At 41.2% G+C, this 18,660-nt stretch overlaps 2 protein-coding genes across 2 annotated transcripts; both read left to right on the forward strand.

Moving 5' to 3' along the window:
• Positions 1–208: 208 nt before the first annotated feature.
• oxsr1a (oxidative stress responsive kinase 1a) lies at positions 209–11,820 on the forward strand. The gene is made up of 17 exons (XM_076745231.1): positions 209–425; positions 1,023–1,135; positions 3,031–3,139; positions 4,257–4,398; positions 5,243–5,298; positions 5,427–5,536; positions 5,644–5,745; positions 6,117–6,250; positions 6,380–6,428; positions 6,517–6,582; positions 6,754–6,876; positions 7,584–7,619; positions 7,778–7,915; positions 8,251–8,356; positions 8,452–8,520; positions 9,002–9,066; positions 9,150–11,820. The coding sequence occupies exons 1-17, from the start codon at positions 356–358 to the stop codon at positions 9,231–9,233; spliced, it is 1,572 nt and encodes a 523-aa protein (XP_076601346.1). The 5' UTR covers positions 209–355; the 3' UTR covers positions 9,234–11,820.
• A 156-nt stretch (positions 11,821–11,976) lies between these two features.
• On the forward strand, positions 11,977–15,313 carry LOC143329377 (solute carrier family 22 member 13-like). The gene is made up of 9 exons (XM_076745233.1): positions 11,977–12,403; positions 12,478–12,581; positions 12,663–12,817; positions 12,946–13,114; positions 13,328–13,448; positions 14,250–14,344; positions 14,427–14,641; positions 14,735–14,843; positions 14,933–15,313. The coding sequence occupies exons 1-9, from the start codon at positions 12,029–12,031 to the stop codon at positions 15,141–15,143; spliced, it is 1,554 nt and encodes a 517-aa protein (XP_076601348.1). The 5' UTR covers positions 11,977–12,028; the 3' UTR covers positions 15,144–15,313.
• The last annotated feature ends 3,347 nt before the right edge of the window (positions 15,314–18,660 follow it).

Below are 18,660 nucleotides of genomic sequence, written 5' to 3' on the forward strand. Positions count from 1 at the left end.
TATAGCGTATCTGTTGTCTAAAGGCTATACTATCTCAACCAGCTGGCATGCCATGGTCCAGCAACTATAAGTTATTAGTGTGGTTCAGCTCCCGCGTTTTTTGGATTTTGCAGACGTTTGGCAGACTTTGCCACACTCAAGATGGCGACATCTCTATGCCTCCTACTGAGTTCGTACGTAATACGATGCGTCAGTCGCGCGTAAAGTTGTGTTGACAGGAGCGGCAGGAGTTGTCAGCGGAACAGCAGCAGCCAGCATCATCGAAGCCGAATGGAGTAATCACAAAGATATTATTCCAGACAGCGTTTCTGTTATTACCAAGAAGCATCGGTGACTCAGTTGAAGTAACGACACCATGGCAGACGACCAGTCCTCACAATCCTGGTCAATCAACAAGGATGACTACGAACTCAGTGAGGTGATAGGTGAGTAGCTTAGCTTGCTAAAGTTAGCATCATAGCCTCGCCTGCCTCTACTGCCGTGTCGGTTGCCAACTGCCACTAGCCAACTAGCACTGCATGACTGTAGCTAACAGAAGGCCACACACCACCCGTAGCTTCATGGCAGGAAGGTTAAACAGCTCTGCAATTTCCCTCAGGCCGGGTCAAATTAATTAATGGCTTCTGCTAGTTGGCGAGCTGTAGTGAAATGGCTCCTTAGCACGTCAGCATGAAGCTAAACGGCTAGCGAACGCAAGTTAGCCTATAGTCCGTGAAGGTTCGTCAGTTGTTGCACAGGGTGGTGCTCTTTTGATTATAGCGAGACGTTAATAAGGTAACGATAAGGTGACTGATAACTGTGAACAAATTGGTATCTAATAGGTATCTAAAATGGTATCTAATTTTAAATTTGCATTGATGCATCGTATTAAGATATTTTGTAATACTGTAAATGACCTTACTTCTTACTAGTTTCTGTTCAAATTTAGCATCTCACATTACACTCAAGATTGATTTGAGCTGTCATGTTCTGACGGCTGTCTTCACTCCTGATGGTTTCACACTCTTTGTTGTTCTCCCCAGGGAGTGGAGCCACTGCAGTTGTACAGGCAGCATACTGCAAACCCAGAAAGGAGAAGGTGGCCATCAAACGCATCAACCTGGAGAAATGTCAAACTAGCATGGATGAGCTTCTGGTGAGAAAATATAGCAATGTGTGGGCCAGTATCTGCAGTCCAGATGTTCTGTGTATGTGTGTGTCTGCTCGGTGGGAGTGGTGAAAGGTTGGTGGGGTCAGATCAGTCAGGGACGGATAACAAGCATGATACCTCGGCAACCACTGAGCACTAGAGTACTGGCTGAAATCAATAAGGCACATCATAAAGCTAAATAAAATGCAAATGAATAATCTGTTCCTGTGCAACAAATTTTCCTGATGAGCAGTGAACTAATATTTTCTTCACTTTATTTCACTCTTGAATGTTGACGTTCACTTGTGATATACAACTGAAGGTGAGATGAGAGTAAAGTCAGGTTCCTACACACACATCATCACTCTGGTACATAGCGCTTTACCACCTTGTGATCAGCTGGAAACTACAGCACCAGTAAACAATGGCTTCTACTTGAAACAGTGGATCAACTATAGTGTATGCTTATGGTATGCAATATTTAACATTTTATTAAAAAAACAGTCATTTTATCAGTTTCAGGAAGCCTGTGTATAGCATATAGATGCATGTGTAACAGAAAGTTAAAGGTTTTATGCATGAGATTTTGAATAATGACATAGCAGCAGCAGACAACTCTGTTCTATGTAAAGATACAGTGAAGAAATGGCATCCTGATCAGAAAGTCACCCTCCCTCCGAGTGTGAAGTAATCCTGAGCTTCTCTGGTCTTTGTTTTGGTAGCTGGTCCAGCTGCGTGTGCCTGTTTGTCCCTCCATGTGAAACTGTTGGCCCTCCCGCATTTATAAAGAAACTTAAGAGTGACCTCCCGCATAGCAATATACTGAAGTCATAGCCTTTTCCTAACAGTGTCCCCTACACTTGAACCCATCAAACCTAAGCTACCTAAAGCATCAAACAAAATATCTAGGTAGCTTAAGTTTGATGAGCATTAGCAGGATAACTAGCAAGCTAATAATTACATTACATGGATTTAGGTCACTTGGAAGATCAGGGAAACAGCATCCTTACCAAGCTGAATATGTTACTGATCCCTCTAAAATAACTCTATACAGCAAAAATCAATACTCCAACCAGCAGAACAATAGCCAAGATGTACATCCTCTTGCTCGCCTGGTGTACTTGTCTCATCACATGACATTGTTCACAAAAGGGTAACTTTATGCCATTGTTTATCTGATGCGTTCAGGAGCCGCTTTCTGCATGTTTCACAGCACCTTCCTGGGAACATGAAGTCAAGGTGGAAGGTGTCATTGCAGCCATTTTTAGTGTTTGTTTTTGGTCTGAGATGCCTGTCTTTTTTGTTTAATACCTGACACATCAAGCTAATTAATCACATGGATGCAAAAATCCTGTAAACCTAACACTGCTATAAAGCTTGATCTTTGCTTCCCACACTAGTCTATCATAACTGCAAATATTAAAGAGATGGCTACTTTTGTCGAATAGGTACAGCGAAAATCTCTTCTGGTTGTCATATCTCTATCATCATATGCTATATATGTCGCCTTAAGGGCTAACCCCACCATATAGTTACAAATGTGACTTTTCTTAAACTCTTTTCTGTCTTTTTGTGCTGATTTTTGTGACTCTGGTTGTGGTTGTCCCTCCGTCCGCTCCGTCCGTACTCTGCATCAGTCATTTGCTCCTCATCCTGCCATTATTATTGGTTTTCAGTGTCAAATATCGACCTTGCAATGTTTACTATCTGAATATTTCATTACACTGCTTTATCTCCTGGGTAGGACTTCCACCTACCCAGTTCTTAAAAAGATGTAGTATGGCAGAGCTTCAGTTTGTCACTGAAAGTGTGATATGAATGTTTAGTTAGTGCTTTACTTTGTACGTCACCATTTCTGCTTCTTTTGTGACCTTGTATCCCATGTTTTCTTCTCTGTGCAGAAAGAGATCCAGGCTATGAGCCAGTGCCACCACCCAAACATTGTGTCTTATTATACCTCCTTTGTGGTGAAGGATGAACTGTGGCTGGTGATGAAGCTGCTCAGTGGTGGTAAGTGCTGTAAAAAAGAAACGTTGCTTTCGACTCGACTTTGCTAACTCGTGCCTTCACCTTGACTTTAACTTGACATTGTTTAAATCTCAAATAAGCCTGGCTTTGAACTTTGACTGAATGTTTGGATTAAGTTGCCACAAAGCCAGCTGACATGTTTGGGCCCAGTGGTAGGTTGTGTTGTTTTTGCTGTCATTGACTTCATACCTGGCCATTCTGGGTCAGAGTTTTTGTTTGATAATCTGTTTTTCTTACTCCCAGAGATAACAGGCCACATGTTAACAACTTGACGTAACACAGAGATATTTCCAGGTTTTTGGTGTAATACTACAGCCCTCATTGGGCAGCTACTCTGTCAGATGTGCAACACAAGAGCAACTGGTGTGTCTGTTTACAGTGCAGCCAAACAACCAGTGAACAGTGAACACTGAAGCCGATCAATGGGATAAAATTATAAATAGTGATGCTACATGAATGCATCATTTCCCCTGAATCCTTTGTGCATAGATAGCCAATTTGAAACCATTGGTTTGGTGAACTCTGCAATGAAATGAAATGAATGAAAACTGCTGTATAAAGAGGCTGTTACTGATCGTATATACACTGGATGACTGATACTTTCTCACTTACTTTTCTTACACCTACTCAGTGTAGCTCAAGTGAAGCCAACTGGTTACATGATGTTTGACAGTGTTCAATTTATAGTCACTTGAACACTTTTCCACCACAAGAAGCGCATTTCTTCCTACTGTTATTAAATTATATTATGTCTGGATGTTTGAGACATGACTGAGCATCTGTTTTTTGACACATTTTTGCAAATGGTGAGGTCAGGTATCTTTTGTAGTAGCAACTTTCCCTTTGACAATTTTGCTAACAACCAGCCATCCATTCATAGACAAACAGCAGACGTCAACATGAAAGCACTACTTTAGTATATATTAGCTTTGTTTTGTTGATTCAGGAAGGAGGACATACGCTAGCCATGACTACTGTTTATAGTACGAACCACGACCAGATGAGTGCCACTCAATGTGCCTGTAATTACTTGCCATTTTGGAGGTTTCCTCCATTTGCTGTCAACGTGTCATGTGACAAGCCTCTGCCTCTTTTGCAGGCTCAGTGTTGGACATCATCAAGCATATCATCTCTTGTGGGGAGCACAGGACTGGAGTGTTGGATGAGGCCAGCATTGCCACCATCCTGAAAGAAGTCCTTGAGGGTCTGGAGTACCTTCACAAAAATGGGCAGATTCATCGGTGAGTTGCAATGATGTGTCACCAGGCTGCAGGGCCAGGCCTTGCTATGGCTGTACACTGCGTTAGTGCAGCCGTGTGTCCCATCGTACGCGCCTGCCTCAGCTCACTCTGCCACTGAGCCTTTCATCTCTGCATATGAGCGTGTGGTTTGAACTAGACCTCGCATCTTCAATATTTAATACAGTGAAAATGCATAATTGAGGAGGTTTGTTTTACATAAAAGTTCCTTGCAGGAACACTGAACCACCACTGAGAAGAAAGGCCTCTCTGTATCCTCTGTGCCTTGATGTAAATGTAATCGTTTAAAATTAGCAGGCTCATGTCCTAGACACACAGAATCATTTAGTTACATTATTGTGATTTAAAAAAATGTTCCTTTGAAAGGTGGTCTATTTTTGTGATATTCTGCTACACTGTCATGAGTTATGTCATTGGATAAGTCAGACTGAATAGTGATTTGATTTGCTGATATTTCTAAAGGATCTGGTGTTGCGTGAGTGGACAGTGCTTTCAGCTGACAGAGAGCAGCTGCTGATTGAGCTCAGACGTTGTGGCTAACTCACTTACACCTAATAAGGAAAAGAGGGGGAGGGAGGTGGTTGAGGCCAGGTTAATCCTGTTCTTTGAGAGTAGTTTGCTCTCAGACTATGCAAACAGAAAAAAACATGACGTTAAAATGAGTCAAATCAAAGGTGCAACTTTGACTTGTTTGTGCATAAGAGTAAAGAGTGTTTGTCCGTTGAGTCAGTATGTGCCACCCAGCCGCTCCTCTGTTGGTGCAGTCAGTGACTTGAGACATCTTAATAGTTTATCATGTTTTAATCCTCCTCCTCTTCACACACAGGGATCTGAAAGCTGGAAACATTCTTCTTGGGGAAGATGGCTCTGTGCAAATTGCTGGTACAGTGTTTCTGTTTTTTCTGCACCTGCTGTGGTTTCACTAGTTTTTTCAGTGACTTTCTGTATACTGAGTTTTACGTCCATCTTTATTTTTTTGTCAAACATTCCAAATCTCACGCACTCCCCAGACTTTGGTGTGAGTGCCTTTCTAGCAGCAGGAGGAGACATGACAAGGAACAAAGTTCGGAAGACATTTGTGGGGACACCGTGCTGGATGGCCCCTGAGGTCATGGAGCAGGTGAGAGGCTTGTTTTGTAGTTGTTTTCTGTCTGTAAAGCGTCAGAAGTCAGCGATGAAAGGAAGATTTGAGCACTTTGTTCAGCAGGTTGTGCTTTTAATCCGCAGGTCCGCGGCTATGACTTCAAAGCTGACATCTGGAGTTTTGGCATCACAGCCATTGAACTTGCCACTGGAGCTGCGCCATATCACAAATACCCACCGATGAAGGTAAAAGTGTGTGTGCTCACACATTGGTAAGGCATCTGCTGTCTCTTCTGATCCACGGCACATTCAGCTTTGCAAGATGCAGCTATCTGCTTGATCAATTCAAATGTTATTTTCTTTATATCTCTGGACAAAGACCTCTTTAAACAGCTCTGACAAAACAAGTTAAGACAATTGTAAGGAGTGTTGTAGCTCGTTATCGTAGCTCTCATATTCTGGATATGCTGATGTCCTTAAGCATGAGAAAAGGAGTCCATTCATTTCAGTCCAGCCAGTCTGCACAGAGTGGCTTTGATAAAGGTTCCCTCAGATGTTAATTAACTGTTGGTTTTATAGCAGTGTTCTGACTTCAGCTGATTGTTGCACGTGTGCAGGTGCTGATGCTGACTTTGCAGAACGACCCTCCCTGTCTGGAGACGGGCATCACAGACAAGGAAATGGTTAAGAAGTATGGCAAGTCCTTCAGGAAGATGCTCTCCCTCTGTCTACAGAAAGATCCAGAAAAAAGGTCAGTTAATCCCCAAACCCATTTTTTTTCTTAAAGCCAGATTAAAGTAGTGCTTATTTTTCTTTCCATCAGATTCCCCAGTTGTGTAATGATTATAATGAAGAGTCATGTGTCTCTTTTCCTATTTAGGCCAACCGCAGCTGAGTTGCTGAAGCATAAATTCTTCACGAAAGCCAAAGTGAGCCTTCTATCACTATTATAAAAACAAACTGAAACCATTTTGTCAGTCTAACATCTTGTAAGAAATGTTTGTCTTTCTGTTCCAGAACAATGAATATCTGCAGGAGAAACTGCTGTATAAAGGTCCAACAATAACGGAGCGATCCAAAAAGGTTTGACAGTCATTCCTAATGCGCTTTGTTGCCTAATACTGTAGCCTACTGCATGCTGGGATACGCCCCATGCTACTCTGAAAATGATTTACCAGAAAGACGTGATGAATGAGTCAATAGTAATTATTGCATTTATTTTTATTTATTTATTTTTTTAAATGCATTGTGCAGGTGCGTCGTGTGCCCGGCTCAAGTGGCCGTCTCCACAAGACAGAGGACGGCGGCTGGGAGTGGAGCGATGACGAGCTGGACGAGGAGAGCGAGGAGGGCAAAGCTGCTGTGGCAGCTCTGCGGGTGAGGCTCTGCATGCCTGCGTCTTCTAACCGTCAATCCTCTTTACTTTACAAGGCCTCTGCACTGTTTCTCACTGCACACCGCACCCTTCAGGCCAGCAGATGGCGATGTTGTACCGTCAGTTTGAACATTTCTAAGTAAAGACTTCCTGTTTCAGTGTCAGTGTAGTTCAAGTTTAGGTTACTCAGATAAATAAGACACACCAGACTGTTGAGAATTATCTGGCCAGAAACAGCTTGTCTTTGCTGCATTATAAGCTCTGTGCTGCTGCTGCTGTTGGACTCATGTAAATATTATCAACTATTTCACAAGTTAAACAGAAAACAGGTGTTTGACCATACACGTTGATTGTGTATTTACCGTGACTCCACCTGTTTAGGGATGTGACTTCAGTTTGAGAGAGATTTGTAGTTAACACTGCTTTGGCCCTTTCATAGCAAAAGACATAATTGTAGAGAATCTAAACTCGTTCAGAGGACCAGGCACCTGCTCAGATCTGCTCTTATAATTATTCTCTCCAATGTGTATTGACACTCAATTCACGTCTTGGTGTGGGATTTTACTGTCTGTTATCTTACCTGTGTTTAAAGTCACCTTGTGTCAAATTCCTTCAATCCTGCAATGCTCCATCGGTCCATACATTGGGTGGATAAATGGAAAACTTGCATGTTTTTTAATCCTGACAATCTGTCATGTCCATTCTGCAGTCACCCAGAGTGAAGGACGGGTCCCAGAATATGGAGGTGAGTGTGCTTGTAGTGGACATGACCTGAACATCTTGATTTATCGTAACGCCTTGACAGAGCGATCTGCATGACTGTCTTATGTGTGTCCTCTTTTTTTTCCATTCATGGAAAACTCAAAACACCTGCTGATTGATTTCCACATTGCTGTCTCTTAGCTTTTCCCAGCAGCAGATGGCACCACAGGACACCTGCAGCCGCCTGGTGTAGCACATCATGTGGGCCAGGCAGCAGAGGATGCTCCACCACAGGCCCCCGCTCAAACAGCAAGCCCCTCGCATGCACCCACGGCTCAGGTACAAACACTTTTTAGATCAGCCAAGTGAGTTTGTGACATTTATAATTCACAACAGGCTCTTTGATGAACATAATGAACCTCTGGCCTACTGTTGGAAAAGCCAAAAGTGCAAAACTTATGGCAGGATATGAATCAGACATGTTTTCTTGTGCATGTGCCATTACAAAGAAAACAGTGATCCACTTCTAAAGACAAAGCTCTAAAGCTCAACCTCTGGTCAAAAACTCCACAGTTCAGGTGTGTGAAGCATCCACAGACGGGGTTGTGAAGCCCTGATTTCACGCCCCTGTAGTCCAGAAGTGTTGCACACTGCTTACTGTTGTGTGGTTGCAGGATCCAGCTGCAGTCAATGCCAGTGTTCCCATCAGCCTCGTCCTGAGACTGAGAAATCTCAAGAAGGAACTGAATGACATCCGATTTGAGTTCATGTCCGGCAGAGGTTAGGATGCATCAGCTCGACTTTCTCTTTTGTTCTAAGAGCGTCTGGACTCAGCTGTAACTCTTTGGGTTTGTCTTCTCCATGTCTGCGCTCAGATTCCGCTGATGGAGTTTCTCAGGAGCTGGTCTCAGCAGGTCTGGTTGATGGGAGGGACTTAGTCATTGGTAAGTAAGAGATTTGGCACCACTGTATCATGGGATGTTATCAGGGTTGCACATATAACCTGCTGGTGTCAGTTGACTTGAAACTTTCTTGAGATAGGGAATCCATCATAGTCAAAAAAAAAAAAAAAAAAAGGCCTCACATTATTGTTTTCACCACGTTTTCGTAATAGCATAGCATAATTATTTATTTTTTATTAATTTGTAATTTAAAACAAAGCTAAGTATATTGTTAACAAATCTAAGATATTTGTGAAATATATTGGAAAAAGATGTTAAGTATATGTGATTTGTAGTAAATGTGCTAAAGAACGCTAAACCACGAGTGTGTTATGATCTGAAAACGGCTGCTTTTTGATTTGATTGTGTGCATCCAGTTATTTCCTGTTTTCACCGCCGATCGCGATGAAAAGCCTTGTCATCTGTTCTCAGATTAGCTGCTCATCTGACATGGCTCTCTCACTTCCTTTTGTCTTCTGTCTAGTTGCTGCCAATTTGCAGAAGATTGTCGATGATCCTCAAAGTAACAAAAGTGTGACGTTTAAATTGGTGAGTGCACAGAGGACGGGTTGGTTACTGTTGTCGTCGGCTTAAAAACGGTAGGATTTATGATGTTGTTCCCTCTCTTCCAGGCATCCGGTGTGGACGAGTCCGAAATTCCTGATGATGTTAAACTCATTGGATTTGCGCAGCTCAGTATCAGTGAAGTCAAGTAGAGCCAGCAACAGAAGACAGAAACTAATGGTATTGCACAGCTGCATTTGTAGTCAATTCCAAGAAACCACTACTGCCAAAGAGAGGGGGAGGAGGACGAGGAGGAGCAGCAGGAGGAGCAGCAGGAGACACGAAGCTGGCAGGAGTGCGACACTACTGCAGGATGCAAGAGGACCACGTTGAGAAGAGGCTCAGTTCATCACAGGAATCACACTTGAAACGTTTACAGTGCGCTTATACAGTAAATGGGAGAAGAGATGCAATCAAATATATCAACTCCTGATTTCTTTTTTTTTTTTTCTTCTTCTTCTTCTTCTTCTTTCTTCCTTTTCATACATAAGCACAATCTAAACCATCTCCTGCCAGTACTGGACGTGATTGCCTTTTTTGTTTGTTTGTTTGTTTTTCTTTCTTCTTTTAATCAACTGTGCCACAAAGCTCTCAGAGTGTCGTGCCACCTTTATATTGGCACTTTATGCTACACTGAAATTGAAAAGTGTAAATTCAGCCTTAGTTAGTCAAAGTATAGGTTTTCCCGTTGCATTTGGTGAAAAATGGAGTCTATCTGTGATTATTGGGTGTATTCTGTGTGCGCCTGTTTCAGAAACTCTCCATGACACTGATCCTGATAAATTAGAAAAACGCTGACTGTAGCATAGTTTTAGTTTTGTAATTCTGTAAATTCAGATGGATTTTTACTCAAAATATAACATGACCAACCTCCTGTATAAGGCAAGTAAAGGGGTGTGGTGGTTTTGTCAAAGTTTAGGCTCTGACTGCACTGCTGAGATCATTCAGATGTTCACAAATCAAAGGTAACTGCTCTCCTCTCTCCCATCGCTGCAGTTACAACGAAGACAGGATTATTTTCACAGATTGAGACCTGCCTAATATTCTTCTACTATGCAATACGTATTTTCTTTTCACCATATGTGACCACTGGTTGCTGATAGTATTTCTCTTGGGTTGATTTGAACCACTTCCTGTGCTTGTACCTCTCCAGGAGTCCATGAGGTCGACCAGCCAGACAGGCAGCTTTAGGAAACTGCAGTGAGAATTTACTTATAGTTTCATGCACCAACAGACAGACATGGGTAATTATTACTGTCTTCTCTGTAACCTTGTAAGAGGTAATTTCGCCTGTTTACCATTATTGATCTAAGAGCTGGGTAGAATCCTGAATGCTGGCAGTGAGTATGGAGCCTGTGGCTGCCGATGAGCTTCTGCAGAGAGGTACGCACCCTCAAAAACTACAAATCTTCTGCCTAATTGAAATAAAGTTTAAAGGGGCAAATCATCTAAAATGCAAAAAAAAATAGAAATAAAAAACAGATTGTTTCAGTTACCTCTGTTGGGGTTTAGCCATGCAGGTTGTTTTGGTCTCATTTGCTGAAGGTTAAGACGACTTCTTCAAAATTCCACCTCCATTGTATTGAGAGGCAGCAGGAATCTTGAGACTGATCTCTCGAAACCACAGCAAGTGAAGCTGAACCTGCCTGGGAGAGAGGTCACTCTTTCAGATGTTGGGGAAAATAACCTTTAAATCTTTTCCAGAAGCCAGTAATTACTTTAGGTTTTTTTTTTTTTGTCACCAGGCAAGTTGTACTGTAGTCTGTTTGCTTTTTAAACACTCACCAATGAATCACTGTCATCACTCCCAGTGTAGCTGTATGGTTGTTTTGTACCACGTGCAAAGGGCTATGAAATAGCTCCTCGTTCAGGTACTGATGTAAAAGGTGTATGTAAAGATGTTGTAAATGTATGTATGATGGCAACTCCGTGCACTGTCACACAAACATGATGAGGTTTGTACGTAATGATGTCGATGCATTGACTGTTTCAGTGTACATGTCAGATAAGAGGAACGTTTCACTTGTAAATATTGATTAAGGCAAGCAGATCGAGAGTCATCATGTTCAGTAGACAGTCTAATTTTGTTCTGTAGTGTTTCCCACTGTTGGCCTTTGTCAGAGCATCACTAATCATGCACACATTATTCGTTCGATTGGCACCTTATTGATCTGTTAACATGCGTATTTTTTGGAATCCCTTGTAATCACACACTCTGTGCTTCGATGTCATGACATGCGTTTTTTTTTCTCACTGACGCCTGTCCAAGTTTAGTGGATAAAATGTCATTTTAAGAAGATGGAGGACACAAGTCGCACTGCTCTCTGCCTGTGTGTGAGAGTGTGTGTGTGTGTGTGTGTGTGTGAGAGAGAGGGTGATCATCAAAGACTTTGAGCTCAACATCATTTTGATTTTCTAAATTTCTTTCCCTTTTATTGTTTACTCATGAGAAAGCCATTCATTCTGCCTCCTTGTGGGGTCACTGAATGATTAGTATTAATTGAATTGTTTGATTGGCAAGGACAGTTTTCTTTTTAAACTTTTTTTTTTTTTTTTTTTTTACAAATCATGACATATATTTTTGAAATATCATTAATTATAACATGTACATCAACAAATGCATAATTTGAAGTGGAATATTTGTGATAACATACAAAGAGATTCCTTGACATATAGACTATTGGAAAAACATACAGATGATTTTTAGTAGCTGAATAAAGTCACATGATGGAATTCAATGAGTGAACAAAATGTCTTAAGGCTCTGTTTTATTTTTAACATGTCAACCATTAGAACAATGTTTACATCTGGACCTGAAACATGCTCACTACACAGTTATTTACTGACTAAAGTCAAATGGTTAAACATTTATTTTGAGTGACATGAGACTTTGTAAGACAGCCATGGTAAGTCTGAACTTGTCTCACACGTCATTCGCTGTGTGAAAATGGTGGATTTTGGAGAGATTCTGAGAACAATCGGAGACTTTGGTCTCTTCCAGAAACTTATCGTATTTGGCTTATCCTTCCCAAATTTCTTACTGGCCAGTTTCTTCTGTAGTTTTATTTTTATTGAGTCAGATCCAGAGCGACACTGTAACACAGACTGGATCCTTCAGGCTCACTCTAACCTGACCACAGATGAGCAGCTGAACCTGACGGTGCCCCGGGAGGAGGATGGGACCTTCAGCAGGTGTCGGATGTTTGTCCCTGTGGACTGGGACATCAGTGCCATCAGGGAGTACGGACTCAATGAGACCACGGGGTGCCAGAATGGATGGGTGTATTACAGCACTCTGTATGAAGCCACCATAGTCACTGATGTAAGCCACCTTTGCATGTCTTCTTTGGGGTCACCTGTGCTGACTGCTCTCTAATCCTGACTGTTGTCTTTCAGTTCGATCTCGTCTGTGACAAATCCAACATGGTCGACCTTGTGCAAACAATCTTCCTGACTGGTTCACTTGCCGGTTCACTCATCTTTGGACCTCTGGCTGAATCGTAAGTGACTTGAAAAAGATATATTAGGTCATGTGCTTCAGACCCTTCATTTGATGGTCACCCACTCTCTAAACTCTTCAGGTACGGCCGCAGGAGACCCACCCAGCTACTAGTTGTCCTTTTGCAAGTATTCATCATCGTTGTTGGCATTGCTCCAAATTTCTACATTTACGTGGTGTCACAGATCATAGTTGGAGTTGCATTCGGAGGATACAGAATCAATTCCGTTGTTTTAGGTATGAATTCTATCTATTTAACCAATATTTCTGTGATTGTTTGATGGTCAATATCACAAGCTTGGAATTGTCCTGTGTGTTCTGGCTTTGCAGTGCTGTGCATTTTGCTGTATAAATTCTGCTTGCAGCTACCGAGTGGATAGGGGTCACCAAAAGGTCCTTTGCCTCCTGTTGCAGCCAGATGTTTGCAGCTCTTGGACAATGTTTCCTGGCTGGTCTCGTCTATGCTATCCGTGACTGGAGAATAGCACAGTATGCCTTAGGAGGAGTGCAGGCCTTTATATTCTTGTACATATGGTATGTGTTGTATATGCTCTCTTCTTTTATTCACAGTGCCGTATTTGGACATTAACACACTTCCTGGTGCTAGCCTACCTGGCTAAATCCAGTTTAACCGTGTGCATCTGGGTTTCACCGTGTTACATCACACCGTGAGATAATACAAAACCAAACTCTGACAAATTAACAACAGTTTGTGAGTGACATTTGGATTGCGATTAATCTTGTCAGGTGGATTCCTGAATCTGCGAGGTGGTTGCTTGGACAGGGAAGAACGAAAGAAGCCAATAAACTCATACACCGAGTGGCAGCAATCAATAAAAAAAAGATCCCAGAGAATCTGCTGGAGGAGGTAAGTCAGATTGTTTTAATCACATGAGATCAAAAGAGACGTTAATGATCCCCTGAGAAACAAGACAGTGTGCGGCCGTGCTCGTGGTTCTGTGAGGCAGCGCTGAGGCACAGTGGTGCTGTGAGCCGGAACATCAACATGCTCACAATAAAAATTCTGACCTTTGCTAACTAGCAAAAAACACAAACACAGAGTACAACTGAGGCTGGTGGGAAATTAGTTATGAACAAATAGAAAATTTGACCTGCGAGTGGCTCACTGCATCAAACTTATTCCAGTTCATCCTCTGGGGACCATCAAAATTTACAGGATCCTAGGCAGCAGATGCTTGTTAGCACCCCTTATCATTTAAATATTTAGCTAAAAGTAATGGATAAATGATTATAGATCATTAAAAGTAAACGATATATGGATAAAAGGTGAAATGCTTGAAATGTCCAAATGTATCCAACAGAACTAAATGTGAAACATTTAGCTGAATGTCACATAAATGGTGGGAATGTCCAGCTTCTGCTACACAAAGTGGCAGTAAGGATGCATACTTGGCCTTAACTGACCATAATATTAGTTCAACTGCATGGAGACATTATTGATTAATATCATTGATAATCGTAAATAACATCCAGTTTAATATCATTTGAAATAAGCACATTTGGAACATGATGGTTGGTGTCAGTGAGGGGGTCCTAGAGTTCATCTGACCAGGCTCTGGGCTTACATAGAATAGCGACTTTAAACAGCAACATTACCAGTGGTCATATTTTTTGGCCTCTGTATTATAATAATACGTTTACCCTCCAGGTAACTGGGGAACAAGAAGTCAAAAGTGGAGGAATCAAGGTCATTTTTACCTCAACAGTCCTGATGAAACGTTTCTTCATCATATCTTTTGCCTGGTAAGTGAAGCATATTTGGACTGTGGTTTTAATTTGAGTGAATGACATCTTTGTCTCATGTCTGCGTCTTTGTGGTTTGAAGGTTTTCATTAAATTTAGGATTCTTCTGCCTTATTCTGAATGTGGGTAAGTACGGCCTGAACATCTTCCTGGTTCAGGTCCTGTTTGGGGTCTCTGAGATACCAGCTCATCTCCTCTGTATCTGGGTCCTGGAGGTGGTAGGCAGAAAAAAATCCCTGATATCAACCCTCCTGACAGGTGGTGTTTTTTGCCTCTTAACCCTGGCTTTTCCTCAAGGTGAATTTGCTGTCCTTCACATTCAACACGTGATGATAAATCCACATGACCTTCAGTCTTTCAATACTTTAAAAATTGTCATTTTAATTCCAGACAGTGCTGTTGTTATCACAGCCCTCGTAACCACTGGAAAGTTCTTTTTGAACTGGGCTGGGTCAGTATGTATGGTCTACATCCAGGAGCTGTTCCCCACCCCTGTCAGGTACACACAATAGAAGTATACAGAATTTAAAATGACAGATATTCTACATATATACTGTGTGTATTTGAAACTGAACTCCACTCTGTCAGGCAAACAGCTGTTGGCTTGGGCTCCATCGCCTTTAGAGTAGCAAGCTTGCTGGCACCGCTACTTAATATGTCGGCCATATACCACTGGTTCATACCCATCATAGTCTTCAGCAGCTTTGTGGTGGTCAGCGGAGCTCTTGTCTTGCTCCTTCCTGAGACCAGCAGAAAAGAGCTTCCCGATTCAGCCGATGAGGCCAAGGCCAACAGGTAAGCTGCATGATTTACTGAGGAATTGTGGCAATATTGACTTTTATCAGAGGTCTGTTATAGGACAGCCAGTTATTGAACTGAGAAGACATAAAAACACTGTCAAGGTCATGAATTTATAAATACTATAAATGTGAAGAAGTGTAATAAAAATATAAATCTACAAAAATGAATAAATCAGTAAAGTAATGGGACCTTTCTGATTGATTCTTTTTGAATTAGAATTGAGCAAAGTTAGCCTCTGGGTCTGCCTGGGAATAAACAGTAACATAATAACCAGTGTTCTGTTACTACCTAAATATTTATTTATGTTCAGAGTCCGACCACGTATATTCCTGATGCGTTTATCACAGCACACGTTGCTTATCCTTCTGGTACTTCATGATTTAGTAGTAATTAGCATTTTGTATTTTTATTATTTAAACATTTTGGAGTTCAGAATAATGTTTCTTCCGGTTTTATTGAAATTACCCATAAATGAACGAATAGTGATTAAGATAATTATAAAGATGATTTTCTTTTATTATTATTATTATTTATTTTTTTTTTCTTAAGTCAATGTCAGAATTAGGTTATCTTAATGTTGTGTCTTTTCATTACAGTAATATGAACACCACAAAGACAGGAAGTGACTTCAACGTGGCTGAACACAACAGCAGCGAAGCCACCAAACTCTAGCCAGAAAACACTTTTACAACCCAGATTCCACAAAAGTGGTAAATTCAAACAGAATGAATTATTTGCAAAGAACTGTGTTTACCGACAGCAGTTTTCCAAAGTGTTCCTGAGCTCATGCAGTGATGCTTTATACCAGGGCTTCTCAAAGTCCTGACCTCAGCACGCATCTGGACCGAACGGCAAGTCAACAAGGACCCAGCCCATATCGTCAACATGCATCTCACATTACTCACCAGTGGAAGAGGCTCAGTCCATCCTGAGAGTCATCGTCCATTAGCTTGCCAGCTCCTGGCAGTCCATAATTCATAGTTCACCTGTTCTAGAGACGGGTGGAGAAGCACTGAGCTTCTCTATGAGATGCAGGAGGCATCCCTTGGGTTTATTTTCTGTTCTGTTGAGTGTTTTTTTTTTTTTTTTGCTTCCTGGGATCCTGAACAGGAGGCTTTTTTTTTTTTTTGTTGAGATCAGGATTCATTGGTAGGAGCACTGACTGCCTCCTTGGCAAAGGACTGAAGACATTTTCTAGTTCAGCATCTTGTTATCATTAAGGATTTTCCATGTTTTTTAGGAGTCTGTTCATACAGGCTCATAAACATTATATTACAGTACATTACATTATGAAGAGGGTACGACACATTATGAAGTGTAATGTTTTCTAGTTTGAAATAGATTTTCTGTGGATCAAGCAATCCTGTCACCAGATGAATGTGGATGAGTTCCCTGTGGTTGACATCATTGTCATGGTGATGTTAACTGCTGGGGAACATGTTTATGTGTGTGTGTGTGTGTGTGTGTGTGTGTGTGTGTGTGTGTGTGTGTGTGTGTGTGTGCGTGCATTCACACATTAACGTTACACCAGGGAATTTGCTATCTGCTCCTAAATCAAGGAACACAATGTGTTTCCTTTTCTCTCGGACACAATTTCTACAACTAGTGTGAATGTAGTTCTGAGCCAGAAATAAAGATGGACTAACTGTCTGAGCCTTGTCTGACTAGTTTCATTTTTGACTAAATCCAAGGATTCACTTTCTTTTTCTGACTTTGAAACAAATAATTCAATAAATACACCAAAACACCTCATTGTTTTGATGTCAGTATTCCAGGCAGACAGGGCTTGTCCATTATTATTGTCACTTTGAAGAAAATCAAACCAAGGGGTTCATTTAGTACTTTTTGGCACTGTATCTAATTGAGTTACAGCTTAATGGTGAAAAAAAAAGACAGTTGTTAAGAAAAATGGCTCAGGAGGAAGGTACCCAGAGCAGATGGGCTTGTCAGCAGGGGTGAAGGTGCATCAGAGAATGTTGCAATTGGTTCACATCAGTTTTGATTTACTTTAGACAAACTGTGATGCGAAAAGCAAATGTAAACTAATTAATCTTTTCAAATCTCAACCAAAAACAACTGCATTTGACAAGCTTGCACATATTTTATGTGTGCAAGTGAATTGTGACATCCTGCCGTCCTTTAACAAGTTGTTATCAGTCTGAAAACAAGCCAGTGTTGCATTATGATTGGCTAACTGTCAGACTGTCCAGCCTAGACCTTCCACTTACTGAGGAAGTTAGAAGTTCACACGTGGGTTTACATGCTGTTGAGTTTCACAGTGAGCAGACGTCTGTCCAATTACACCGCAATTTATAGACTCCAATATACTGTATGTCCTTCCAGTTGAAGAGCTGAAAATTGATTTATGTTACGATTACGTTTCATCTGAATATTTTGAAAGACCCAGAGGCAACTGTGTTGTATTTCACTTGAAAACAAAGATTAGAGAAATGTCCAAACAAGTGAACAGATGTTTGTGTAGCTGAGTTATGTTTTTTCTTATTTCCCATGGTCGTAATCACATTTTGACCCTTGTAGGAGTCCTGAACTACTGTTAAAGAGAGCTGTGGCAGAAGCTGCATGGACAATAAGAATACAATACTGCAGCTGCAAGCAGAGGGTGTGAGGGCCAATCAGTGCACATCAACATGTACATTACACATATTACAGTCATGACTTCATTGTTGATCCTGGGAGCAATTCTGATAATGATTCATTAAATGCACAGAAAGCTGCAGAGGTCATAAGGTGTAGTTATTTTGGTTTCTTTTGAGCAATAATTATCAAGTGAACTCATCGTAAACCAAACTGTCTTCTCCTGATCATGATATAAAAATTTACCAACACACCTTTAGCGTTTGCTCTCTTAATGGACATCATATTGATTCTGCTGTAGGGCAGCATAAGCTCTCACTGATAGAAAATTATACTCTAGTTCCAAACACTTGATAACTCAGTGGTAACCACAGCATGTTTTTTTTCCTGGATCAGTCAGGAAGGCCTGCTGTAGGCCTGCTGTGACACAAGACATAACATATGAATACAGCATTAGAAACTGAGATGAGTTCATTCAATAGTTTATTCAATTTGAGGTTAAACTGAGATTTTCACTCAGTTGGTTCCCTCAGAGTGGAGGTTAGCATACGATTATACATGCGAGTATGTATATGATTTATATTCTTTTTCTTATTATTTTCAGACTCTATGTTCTGTGTAAAGTGTTGTATGATGACACTGATGAAGGCCACAAGCCGAAATGCGTGTCGCAGGAGTTTCGGCCTCTTCAGCTTTTTACACTGTCAAAGACAAGGTAGAATTTAGGGGCACGTCAAAATTAAAATTAGACTCAAAACATTAAAAAATATTAGAAAACAAGTAGCATTTTCCTTTTAAAGTTTCCTTGTAAGTCCTCTGCAGACCTTCAGTAAAGTTATGGTACACTCCTTATTATGTAACAGGTTTGCCTTTTATGTAAGTGCACCGGAGGAAAAGGTTTGATGAGTCAGCATGTTGTG

This window comes from Chaetodon auriga, chromosome 12 (genome assembly GCF_051107435.1).
Source record: "Chaetodon auriga isolate fChaAug3 chromosome 12, fChaAug3.hap1, whole genome shotgun sequence".
NCBI lineage: Eukaryota > Metazoa > Chordata > Actinopteri > Chaetodontiformes > Chaetodontidae > Chaetodon > Chaetodon auriga.